General features: G+C 43.6%; 1 protein-coding gene across 1 annotated transcript; it reads right to left on the reverse strand.

Moving 5' to 3' along the window:
* Positions 1-2,211: 2,211 nt before the first annotated feature.
* Positions 2,212-12,154, reverse strand: HRG (histidine rich glycoprotein). The gene is made up of 7 exons (XM_041732008.1): positions 11,863-12,154; positions 10,107-10,223; positions 9,163-9,253; positions 7,834-8,000; positions 6,800-6,883; positions 4,583-4,684; positions 2,212-3,050 (listed from the first exon to the last, which is right to left on the reverse strand). The coding sequence occupies exons 1-7, from the start codon at positions 12,091-12,093 to the stop codon at positions 2,292-2,294; spliced, it is 1,551 nt and encodes a 516-aa protein (XP_041587942.1). The 5' UTR covers positions 12,094-12,154; the 3' UTR covers positions 2,212-2,291.
* Positions 12,155-12,429: the final 275 nt, after the last annotated feature.

Consider the following 12,429-nt stretch of genomic DNA (forward strand, 5'->3'; position numbering starts at 1 on the left):
GTGATTGCACAATGCTGTATAACAAATCAGAACAGAAACTAATAAAGGAGGAGGAAAAACCAGCAATCACCTGTTATTCCCTTTCCCAAGTGACTTTCCCAAAGCCCTTTATGAAGGTCACTACATGGGACAACGATGAGTACAACGTACAGATACCTTTCAATCATTTCTTTGCAAGATATCTAGCTGCAGAAAAAACGGGCTGCTACCAATTGCATGGCATGCCTGTGGAGCCCACGCACAGGGACATGGTGCATGGTAGGAGTCCCACACCAGGACACTGGTGCAACTCAAGTTAAAATATGGGCATCCTATCTGGTCTCTGGTCAAGTCAGCCTCTCTCCACTCAATTGTATTGATTTTAGAAAAGAAAATGCTCCCCAGGGAGAGAGAAGCATAAGAAGAGATGATTTGAGTGAAGCCCAGTGTCCCCCATCCTTGCTTCTTGTTTCTGATGTGATGGATTTGGGTGTCTACTCACCAAGCCTAAGGAGCCTTTCTGATAAAACCCAAGTTCTGATTCTAGCTCCTCCTGTACTGCACACTGCTACACATTTCCTTCTCTCCCAGCTTTAGCTTCTGTCTCTTTGGGGGCCCCTCTTTTCCCCCAGCCTAACAATTTACCCATATCTCTCTTGGCCTTTGTTTTTTTCCCCTATCTACTGCCCCCATCCCCTGGCCCGGATACACACACACACAAACACACACACACACACACACACACACAAAAACACACACTTCTACTTTCTGCCATCACTATGTACCTGCAACTGCTTCGGTAAGTCAGGTAGTGAGCCCAAAGTCTTATTAGCCCTTGTCTAAATGCTTGAGCCCTGATTTGGGAAAAAGGGAAAAGAGGGATCCCTGGGTGGCGCAGCAGTTTGGTGCCTGCCTTTGGCCCAGGGCGCGATCCTGGAGACCCGGGATCGAATCCCACGTCGGGCTCCCGGTGCATGGAGCCTGCTTCTCCCTCTGCCTGTGTCTCTGCCTCTCTCTCTCTCTCTCTGTGTGACTATCATAAATAAATAAAAAAAGAAAAAGGGAAAGAAAGAGCATTTAATGGTGGAAAAAGTCATTTGGCACAAAAACTGAATAAAGAGAAGTTACCGGAGACTAGAGTGCCCTTAGCCTGGAGGGAAGATCTGAGAAGAGCAGAGGTCTCTGGGAGGTCTCAAGCAGAGAACACCTCTACCCTGCTTTCTGGCCAGTAGCCAGGAAGGCAGCAAGATCTCACGGAGTGAATAGCCCAGGGCAAACATGTTCATTAGTGGCCTTGCAGAGACTCTGATAGCTTCACTATGACTCAGGAGTAGCTGATAAGCTAGACCCAAAGAAGGATGTGCATGGGGTTGTAAGCATCTCCCAGCAGGAGAGAGCTAGTGGACCAGTGATGAAGAGTCAGACCTCCCCTTCATGCCCACCACCCAAACACTTGGCATGACATGAAATTCTAGAATGGTGGCACAACTTTGCACGGGGAGTAGCAGGTGAGGGAGCTCCAAGGACTGAGGTTAAGTCTCCTATTAACCTACTAGTATGGCAACCTGAAATGGAAACTAATTTTTTTCTGAAAATAGAGTGATATTTATTGTGCACCTGAAATTATGGTCACGATTCATACCTGTGGTATTCTTTGCAATTCATAGCCCAAGCCTTTATTGCCTCATAATTGAATTTGGAACTTATTTTTTTTCAAAAGGAAATTTAGAGACCTAGAAATAATAAGAGAGAATTTGAATATTTTTTTAAAAGATTTTATTTATTTATTTATTCATGAGAGACAGAGAGAGACAGAGACAGAGACACAGGCAGAGGGAGAAGCAGGCTCCATGCAGGGAGCCCAACGTGGGACTTGATCCGGGGACTCTAGGATCACACCCTGAGCCAAAGGCAGGCACTCAACCACTGAGCCACCCAGGGATCCCGAGAATTTGAATTTTGTGTTAGAAGAATAGTCCTTTGACTGCTAAAACATGCCTTCTTGGTATGCCCAGCTACAATGAAAGTACTCAGTGAGGAAAGACTCTAGAATTAGAGTTAAATCCATGAAAGAAAGAGGGTCAGAGATCTGCGGCAAGGATTTAGTGATCCATCACTGACTTGCAGCACTGACATATTTCCTCTCCATTCGTCTCTCTCTTCTCATGCCATCTCCTCCCCCACCCACGTTTTCCTTACTCTGAATATAAAAATAAGGTAAAAATACTTGAATTTTGGATTCATTATTGGTTGTATTTTATTTATGGCTCTAAGTCAGAACATTAATTTTTCCCCATCGAGAAAATCAAATTTTATTTTGGAAGTGAGTATGCAAAAAATTTCGAGATGTTTGAAAAGTCATTCTTAAATATCCCTGGACATGATTCAGAAACTGATTCAGGAAAGGGCTGGATCTCTGGCTTTAGAGGATGGCTGTGGTCTGGCAATGAGAAGCTGGGAAAATTGGCTTCAGGAAGAGGAAGAACTTCATCTTTCTTTAGTGGAGGGAGTCGGTAAACATATCCGATTTGTCTCCGGTGGAAGGGAAAGTGCCTTTTACCTGGACCTCTTTCTTCTGAGTGCTGAGGTGGTGGGCCCTGGCCCTGGCGATGGTGATCTTGGGGACTCTGGCTATGGGGTGGTAGGTCACAAGGCCCATGGTCAAGGAAATCGTGGTGATGGGGATGATGCTTATGGGGATGGTGTCCATGGGGATGGTGTTCATGGGGAGGGGGTCCATGGGGAGGGGGTCCATGAGGAGGGTGTCCATGGGGATGGTGTTCATGGGGAGGGGGTCCATGGGGAGGGGGTCCATGAGGAGGGTGTCCATGGGGATGGTGTTTATGGGGAGGGTGTCCATGGGGATGGTGCCCATGAGGAGGGTGTCCATGGGGATGGTGTCCATGGGGAGGGTGTCCATGGGGAGGGGGCCCAAAGGGAGGGGGTCCATGGGGACAGGGTCCATGGGGATGATGCCCATGAGGAGGAGGTCCATGAGGAGGAGGTCCATGAGGAGGAGGTCCATGGGGATGGCCAAAATGGTGGTGTTTACCACTGAAATTTCTATGTTCCTGGTAAAGGATACAGAAAAGTGATTATTCCATTACACAAAAGGAGAAGTTAGGTGTGCAACTCAATTTAGATCAATGGCTCCCAGACTTTTGGATTTCACAAATCAATTATAAAAATGGGATAGCAAAAACGTGTTCTCAAACTCTTACCCAGACAAATGGACATTTAAAATGCAAACAATGGGGCATCTGGGTGGCTCAGCCAGCTAAGTGTCTGAGTCTTGGTTTCAGCTCAGGTTGTAATCTCAGGATTGTGAGATCAAGCCCTGCGTTAGGTTCTGCATTCAGCATGGAATCTGCTTAGGATTCTTTCTCTCCCTCTGCCTCTCCCCCCACTTGAGCCCTCTCTCTTTAAAATAAATAAGTAAATCTTTAAAAAATACAAACAAAAACTAGCATCTACCACCATCATTATTTCATAATTGGAATAATATTTTGATAACACAAGAGTCAGAAAAATGCCTTAGAGTAAAGGGTGGTTCTTTATATGGAACAAATGTTGTATTATGAAATACATATTACTCTTATTTTTCCCATTTCAACATAAAATGGTGAAATTATATTAAAGAATGGTGCTTTTCTGTAGACCAACATTTGGAAAACTAGTGCCTTATAATGTACATCTTTAACAGAGTTCTGAGGCCTTATGGTATAAGCATCTCTTTAAAGGATAAACATTTTACCTCTTCACCCTCCTTCTTGTTCGGATTTTAGTTGAAAAAAAAATCTGTGGAGCCAGGTTCATGGTGACAAACCTGCCTTGCCCCTCCCCACTTTGTTTTATAGTTTGGCACATGGACATTTGGATTATTTTCAGTTTTTGCTGATGTGAAAAATACTGTGACGAATGTCTTGGTACAGAAAAGCTTTCTGATACAGATGTGAAATATTGCTTTGTGCCTTATTTTATGTACCTTTATATAATATGTTTGAGGTTAATTCATTCACCTTAGGTTAGAACTTAATAATAAAAGCTGCTTAATAATAAAAGCTAGGAACTGAGTCTCGGCACTGGAACCTTCACTACAAGGGCCATTTTCTTTTCCTTTTTTTTTTTTAAGATTTATTTATTTACTTATTTATGATAGACATAGAGAGAGAGAGAGGCAAAGACACAGGAGGAGGGAGAAGTCCCATGCTGGGAGCCCGATGTGGGACTCGATCCCGGGACCCCAGGATTGTGCCCTGGGCCGAAGGCAGGTGCTAAACCGCTGAGCCACCCAGGGATTCCCACAAGGGCCATTTTCAAATTCATTAAAGGTTGATTGAATCGGTTATGATTTTACTTTACAAATCTTACCCAATTTGGATATTTTCCCAATTGGAATTTTTTTATGCTTTTTGTGTCATATCAGCAATTGCACCCCTTTCTCCAGGGGCCTATTCTCTCTGTATTTCTTCTCAGTCCCTTCTCATCTCTCTGCCTCTGTCTCCCACCACCCCCCAGAGCCATAGGAACAAAACACACAATGTGTGTGAAAATATTTCTTAGTCTGGCACTGCTCATCACAAAGACTACTTAAGCAACCCACCGCAAAGTTGAAGACTTCACAGTTTATGGCAATGTCTTTTGGACTTTCTAAGTCAGAGACTTCTATATCATAGGACAAATCTGCTCTGCAGAATCCAAAGGCCTATAAAGAAAGAAAAGCCCATTAGTGTGTGTATGCATGTATTTGTGTGTGTGTGTGCAGGTGGTATGAAGGTGCACAGCTAGACTTGTAAACTTTTAGACATTTGGGAAAGAAGATGAGCTTTAGAAAAACCAGGGTGATATTATCAAATATCTCCGCTAGTTATTTAGCAATCTTTCCTAGTCAATACTTGGAGAAAGTGCAAGTTCCAAAGTAGTTCACCCTAAGTTGCTGTGCTTCCCTTCCATGAGTGCTCACTAGCACTGGGCTTCCCCACTGGAAGTCGTGAGGAGCACCACGTCATTGATGCCTTGTCTTTAGGCCAAGCCTTCTGCAATGAAGACCCAAGTTCCCTGTGCCTAGTGAGAATGAAGAGTGGTGTAGCAGTGGGATTTGTACAACTTTACCCAGCCCCCCCTTTTATTTTTTATAATTTTAAATGAAATTTTTTCTTTTTTTTATTGGAGTTCAATTTGCCAGCATATAGCATAACACCCAGTGCTCATCCCATCAAGTGTTCCCCTTAGTGCCCGCCACCCAGTCACCCCCACCCCCCACCCACCTCGCTTTCCACCACCCCTTGTTCGTTTCCCAGAGTTAGGAGTCTCTCATGTGCTGTCTCCCTTTCTGATATTTCCCACTCATTTTCTCTCTTTTCCCCTTTATTCCCTTTCACTATTTTTCATATTCCCCAAATGAATGAGACCATACAATGCCTGTCCTCTGATTGACTTATTTCACTCAGCACAATACCCTCCAGTTCCGTCCACGTTGAAGCAAATGGTGTTTTACTCAGTTTCTTGAAGGAAAGTGTTGGAAAGGAGGGAACCAGTATGAAGATGGATTTGTTGGACCCTGTGAAAGTGACCATCTGCTGGCCCTACCCTAAGTACAGAGGCTACTACTGGCTGGCATTCCGATGTCCCAAAGGCTCCTAAACCTGGCAGTCAAAGTTAGACTAGGACAAGAAGAAAATGCTTTCCTAAAAGAGACAGTTAAGCACTGAGGTTCTGAGATCAGTTTTGGAGTCAGACAGAAGTATGTGAATTCTGGCTTCACCATTTACTGGTTGTGTGAGTTTAGGCAAGTTACATAAAATTCCTAACGACCTTCAGGTCACAGGAGGGCTTAATCAAATGAGATAATGCTACAAAAACACTTAGCACTGAGACCCCTATTCTCCAGCTGCCATGTTTCTACACTGGGTTTGCATTACCCACACCAAGGTGGTGAAGGATTTGTTGAAGAAGGGAGTAGGAGAGGGAGATATCTCTTCTAGCGGCCACTAAGCAGGATTGTAGAACTGCTTCAGGTGGGAACACTGACCAGCCAGAAAAGGAACTAATGAATGCTTCCTTTCTTCTGGCCCTGGAGAATGTATTGTTAAACCTCACCATTATCCTGGACTTGAAATCAGAAGGCCACTGTGAAGATCCTATGCCTTAACACTTTCTAGCTAACTGCCCTTAGGCAACTGGTTAAACTTCTTCCAGGCCCTTCTGTCTCAGGGAAATGGGGCAGACATTTGCTTCTCAGCACAGTTGTCAGAGGGATACAATGAGGCAATAATACACATGGAGGTGTTTTGTTACTGTAAGTCACCCTACAAATGTTGAATATTGTTAATACAATCTTTCTGCAGGTACATGAGTATCCACTTATAAATGATTAGGGGGCAAATCCCACGGGACTGAGCATCAAGAGAATTGGATTCTAATCTCAGCTTGGTTATGAGCATTGGGCTAGGTCCTTACTTTACGGATCCTCTGTTATTGTCACACAGGGTCACTGTGAGGAGTAAATGAGATGAAGTGAACGAAGGCTCTTAACACAAGCCAGTTATTAGTTTTAGCTAAGTCTTTAATCCTAGTGGGTTAGAAAAGACCTCAGGCTTAAGTTTAGGTAGTTACTGTGCTTATTCTAAAATCGTACTCTTATGATTCATTTAACATCTCTGTGCCTCAGTTTCTCCATCCATAAGAGAGAGAATAATAATATCTACCTTGTAGGTGGTGGGGTTAATAACATATGGTAAAGCACTTGGAAGGGTGCCTGACACATGGTGGGTGATCTCTAAATGTTGCCTAGTTCTTCATAGATGTTTATTATACTCACATTATGGTGCCTGTGAAAATGGTGGGTGACGGAGCAGTTCCTTACAGAGAAGTCCACATAGTAATTGGTTCTTTCCCCTCCTCTCTAGAACAAATTGGATCAAAGCAGTTTCAGGAACATAAAGAGTAAAAAAAAAAAATGGCAGTAGATACCTACTATCCAATATGCTGTAAAGCAACACAGGGATTCAAAATCACCAATATGTGCCCTTTTTCTTATGGCCACTGCCTTTTAAAAATTTATCACATAAGCGATAAGGTAAATACTATTTCACTGAAAATGTCAAATAATATAGACCTAAGCCAGCACAGTGTGAAAAATCACCCTTCCTGCACCCAATCTCTTTGTCCCAGATGTATCACTACCACCTATTTGATTGTTTCTCCTGGCCTTTTCCTAAATATATTGCCCATATACACGTATATATAATTAACATAAATGGGCTCAGAGTCTAAGTATTGTTTACTAACCTGCTTTTCCCCCTAGGAATCTCTCCCAAAACATTCTCTTTAGTGATTTTGCTATGTTCATTCCATGAGTTGTACACACCATAATTTATTTAACTTGGCATTTGCAAAATGCAAGACAGACATCCAAGAGCTGCTTCGCAAGACTACTCCAGCAGGGGAGGCACTTGGGCCCCTGGATTGGAAGGCAGGGGCACTGTCAGGCCTCAGCCACAAGACTGGGTGTGCCAAGACGGTTTCTCTGGTGCCTCTGTTTCCTATCATAATACAAGGAGATTAGGACTAGATGATTTTTAATGACTCACATAACCCTAATATGCTCTTCTGTCTTTCCCTCTTTTCTTTTTGGGTTTTCCCTCTTCTTCAGTGGATATTTATACTCCCCACAACTCCAAAAATTAGAAAACTGCAGTAAAGCAGCCTTATTCTATTGAGGCTGCAATAGGGCCCTCAGTTTGAAAGGAGCTGGACGTGTGAGGCCAGTGGAGAGGGCCAGTGCCATGGGTTCTGCACCTGCCAGGTTGGAGCTGGGCCCTCAGACACTAGCTGATGTGAGTAGTGACTCACCGCTCTGACAACTCTCTCCAACCGGTCCACTTTGAAAGAGGCAAAATCTCCATTCTCCTGTTTGTACTTCTCAAGGGCTTTGTCAGCTTGTGTTCTGTAAGGCTGAGTATCTTCGAAGAAGTCAAATAGGATGGGACTGTCTTTAGTATTGGCCAGTGCTGAAGAGACTGGAGAAAGAAGATGGCATCTTTGTAGTACCAGGTTGGAAACAGCATTGTCCTTGTTGGGACTTAATATACATAAGCATGGTGGCAAGAGTAATGATAGCTTCCATTTTTCAAATTGAGGGTTGGAGGAGTTAAATAATTTGTCTGAGATCAAATCAGCCAGTCAGCAGCAGAGCTAAACTTAAACCCAGATCCTTCCAATGCTTATGTTTCTGCTATAACCCCATTTAGACACCCCTCCTCCTGTCACTCACAAAGTGTTACTATTTCACTAAACTCCTCCTGTCTCTCCAAGGAGGGAGAGGCATCATTAATACAGTTTTGCCCAGAGAGAGAAGATACAGGTCAACCTTTTTTCAAGGTGACTTCTTGAAGGAGTTGCTTGGTTGCTGAATTTTTATATATTGAATCATGTTGAAATGGACATTTTTAAAAGGAATTTTTTGGTAATTCTTTTTGAAAAAAGAAATAAAAAGAGCATGGCATTTAGAGTCAACACTGGTGTGATAGGATCATGTCTTTATTACATTTTGGCTGTGTTCCCAAGGCCAAGTCATTGAACCTCTTTGAGCTTCAGTTATTTATCTCTAAAATAGAAAGTATCATAATCTTTACCTCACGTAGTCTTGTAAGATGAAATGGGATAACATCTGTGTAACCGCTTTGTGAACTATACAGTTATAGCTAACAGTTAGATGTTGAAATCAATAATTGAGGGCTGAGTAGTACACTCTGCAAAGTGTGCTACATAGAGCGTCTTAATTCTAAGAAGGATCCAGAAGGCTAATACTATGATTATCCTTCTTTTACAAAGGAGGAAAGTTTAAAGAGGTTAAGTAAGTTGCCCTCAAGACTATACAACTAATAAGTGATGAAGTTGTAATTCATCACTTATCTGACCTCCGAGCCTACATTCTCTACAATTATGCTGCACTGCCTCTCATAGATTTCTATTCTTGTATCTTGAATTCCTTTAAAGGAAGGTATATCTGTAACAGAAGGAAAATCTCCCCCTTTTCTTCTGAAGAGATCAAATAATTGAATCCATGAAGGCAGGGACCATTTCTGATATGTATATCTTAGCATCAAATGATGGATACCAGAGTATGACTGAATTCTACATTAATCTAGAATTAATTAGCATTTTAACAGATGACCTTACCAGAACTTGTGGTGCAGTTAAAGTCATTCACTCTAAGATACTGAGATTCATTCAAACACTTTGTAGCTATTACCTTACACTGTCCGATCACCTGTAAGAGAAAAGGGTTCATGTCATTGCATACTGCTTTCCTCGGGTTGAATGTGGGGAGGGGACAAAAAGTGATGTCACATACTCCTACTATCCATTGAGAATTCATTTTTGTTTTTTCTCACCCAGTCCTCTCTCAAAACCTGTATTTTCTTAGTCTGTTCCCGTGAGCTGGGTACTATAGGCATCCAAAAGCCTCATGAGAGCCGGGGAGAAATGGTTTAAACAGATCATGACCATATCCCAAACATTTTTGAGGGAAAAAAGTGCTAAGACTCCTAGGTATGTAAATGTCTTATTCTCTAGAACTGAAATCTTATATATGTGCTTATTGACCTTTGTGTTCTTTTCCTGTGGTGGAGGGTCTGCCATCTGAGTGCCCACATGCAATGTAGAACAAGACCCTAGTTCTCAAGGTAACTGCATTAATCCCTTTGGCTATTCCTGCCAATGGGGCCAGTCTTTGTAGGACACAGTCACAAATTCATAGGTTCTTAGGCCCATAGACTGTCAGGGCCTGAGTGGATCTTAGAGTCCAGCTACCCCAAACCCCTTCTGTTATTTTACAGTTGAGGAGGAAAAGTCTAGCAACTTAGGTAATTTGCCCAAGGTCTCACAGCTGGGCATGTTATCCCATGGGACTGCAATCCCCATGGACTCATCTTGAACTGGGATCCCAGGTATGGCTCTCAAGAGACTATTACTCAAGGTCCACATAGTCTTCAGGAATCAAGAGGCAAAATCTGCTCTTCCTTTTTCACTGCATGAGCACAGGCAGGCAGCCACCCTGAGTATGCAGAGTAAACAGAGGTCAAGGCCGATAAAAGGAAGAGGATGGTACCCTGCTTACTTACTATATCGGATAAACGTGCAGAAAGAGCTGGCTTGCAGTCATTCCAGTGTTTCCTGGATAGGACTGAACAGTCCGATTCTTTCACATCCAAGACTAAATAATAGACAGCCGCAGACTCCTGAGGAATGCCAAAAGAGCAACAGGTGAATAGCTTGTGGGAGCCTAGTGCTTTTTCAGTAAAAGCAGGCTCTTTATTTCTGAAACAGAATTCCTGCTCCTCTCCAAAGCATCACAGATGTCCTACCTTTGTGTCATTTGATCTACTTATTTTGAATAAATAGCTTCAAAGAGTTACTTCCAAATGTTCTTTTTAACCGGTCATGATGTTGCTTCCGCCCACAAGCTTTAAAAAGCAAGCATTGAATAGCAGCGCGGGTTTGGGCGGAGGTGTCGGAGGTGCAAGCCCAGAATTATGAGTGATGACAGCCTCCAATCTGTACGTGCAGTTGTGTCCTCTCATCCAGCTCTATTCCTGAACTTGGATTGCTTGCCTTGATTTCAACTGGCCCAAAGCTGAAACCGCTTTCTTCTCTTACAAACCAGCTCTCTCTCAACCTCCCTTGTCTTTTGTGGGAGGCATCATTAATTATTTGTTGTCTTAGTCTCCGGCTTAGAATCAGAAGGTCAACTGTGGTTTCTTTCCTTTGCTTTTACTATCCAGAAGCCAGGCTTGCCATGGTCTTCCTTTGAAATGTCTCGTGTCTGTTCCTCATCCTCCCTGCTCTAATCCCCACTGCCTGGGGCTGGTCCTCATTTCCTCCCTCTTGAATGCAGGAAATAGCTTCCTAGTTCACCTCACCTGCCTCCATCTCCCCAGACACCCTGTGCCCCTGCCTCACCCACCCACATACTCTCTTGTCACCACTCAGAGGTAGCACTGTGCCCTACACATGTGGCCAACAGCCAGGAATGACACTAACGATCACTAAATTGCTGGCCGAATCCCAAATTCCTGCAATCCCTCTTGCTTTCTGCAACCTGCAGTGCCTCTGTCTCTAATACTTGTAACAAGTAGGAATTTCTCTGTTTGTCTTCTGTGGTGCTCCATGGTCTGGCCTCCTTGATTTCAGCGGTTCCACCAAAGGGTAGGTTATTTGGGGAGTGGGGCGAGGAGGGAGGCTTCCTTCCATAATCTCTATCAAGCCCTCAAATCCACGCCAAACAAGCATATAATCTTATCATTAAATGAAAGCGGTAGGCTCTCCCTGCTTCAAGATAAGCCTACAGTTTCTCTTCCAACCTGATAGCTGCTCCAAAGCCCACATAAAACTTCTGGAACCCCCACCCCCACCCCTCTGCTTATGTTAAATTACTCCTTGATACCCTCCTTCCTGATTCCCTACTCACATCCTTCTCCCATCCAATTTTAATAGATTCCCTTTCCTGGGGTTGCTTCAGCGTCTATACTGCTCACTTGGCTCCAAGAATGTGTCCCAGCTTACACAGTGTGCCTGTGCCTGTATGTGAGCCAATGATTATTTCCTTGAGGTCCCTGCCTACGGCTGATTCTAATTCTTCTCTGACAGTGCTCACTATTGGACTTGGCTCAGCATACACGCTTATAAGTACTTAGAGATTGATTCATAATTAAGCGCTCTGAATAGCAAATGTTAGTCTAAAGGAAAAAAGAACAGTGTAGAGCTGCAGCAGAATCTAAACTGGAAACCCTAGCCTAAGCCATTGCATCGTGCAAAGCAGTAAGCCTACAGGCCGGAACCACATTGCCCAGCTCAGCTCTAGCGCTGCTGATTCCTCACCGATTCGTCCACATGCGCATCAGCGACCCGCAGCAACTGGAAAAGGTAACCATGCCGCCGTCCCTTATTGATCAGGTCTAGGGCTTTCTCAGCAAAGGATTCAGTAGCATCGCAGTCTGTGGGAATCACAGCACAGGAGCTCAGCAGCGCGACTAAAGGGAGGAGAAGCAGTGCTGCAGGGAAGGCTCTCATTTTGTGAAAATGGGAAAACCAACCCTTGCTATAGTACATCACACCAGGGAATTTTATAAAGACTTTCTAAAACACACACACACACACACACACACACACACATACACACATGCATAATTGATTAAACACAGTCTTTATACATTTCTGTTGTGTAACCGGGGAGAGTCACCTTGACCCCTGGTTAAAATATCTATCAACATGCTGTAAATGATTAGTGGGTCCTGGGGACAGAAAGTCAAGGCATGCCGCTGGTGAGTGGTAGACCCGTGATCTGCACAAAATCTGGATTTTTCTAGTAGTAGCAGATCCAGTGTATGTTTTTGACCACAAGCACTGCCCATATTGGTGTGTGGGGTGGGGTTAGAAGTGAAGCAG

This window comes from Vulpes lagopus, chromosome 17 (genome assembly GCF_018345385.1).
Source record: "Vulpes lagopus strain Blue_001 chromosome 17, ASM1834538v1, whole genome shotgun sequence".
NCBI lineage: Eukaryota > Metazoa > Chordata > Mammalia > Carnivora > Canidae > Vulpes > Vulpes lagopus.

Coding starts and splice junctions, on each gene's coding strand:
- HRG (XM_041732008.1), bottom strand. CDS start 12,093: ATGTACTATAGCAAGGGTTGGTTTTCCCATTTTCACAAAATGAGAGCC. Junction 6,884..7,833: donor TGGAGAGAGTTGTCAGAGCG/GTGAGTCACTAC, acceptor AATTTGTTCTAG/AGAGGAGGGGAAAGAACCAA. Junction 3,051..4,582: donor GTGAAGTCTTCAACTTTGCG/GTGGGTTGCTTA, acceptor ATCCTTTACCAG/GAACATAGAAATTTCAGTGG.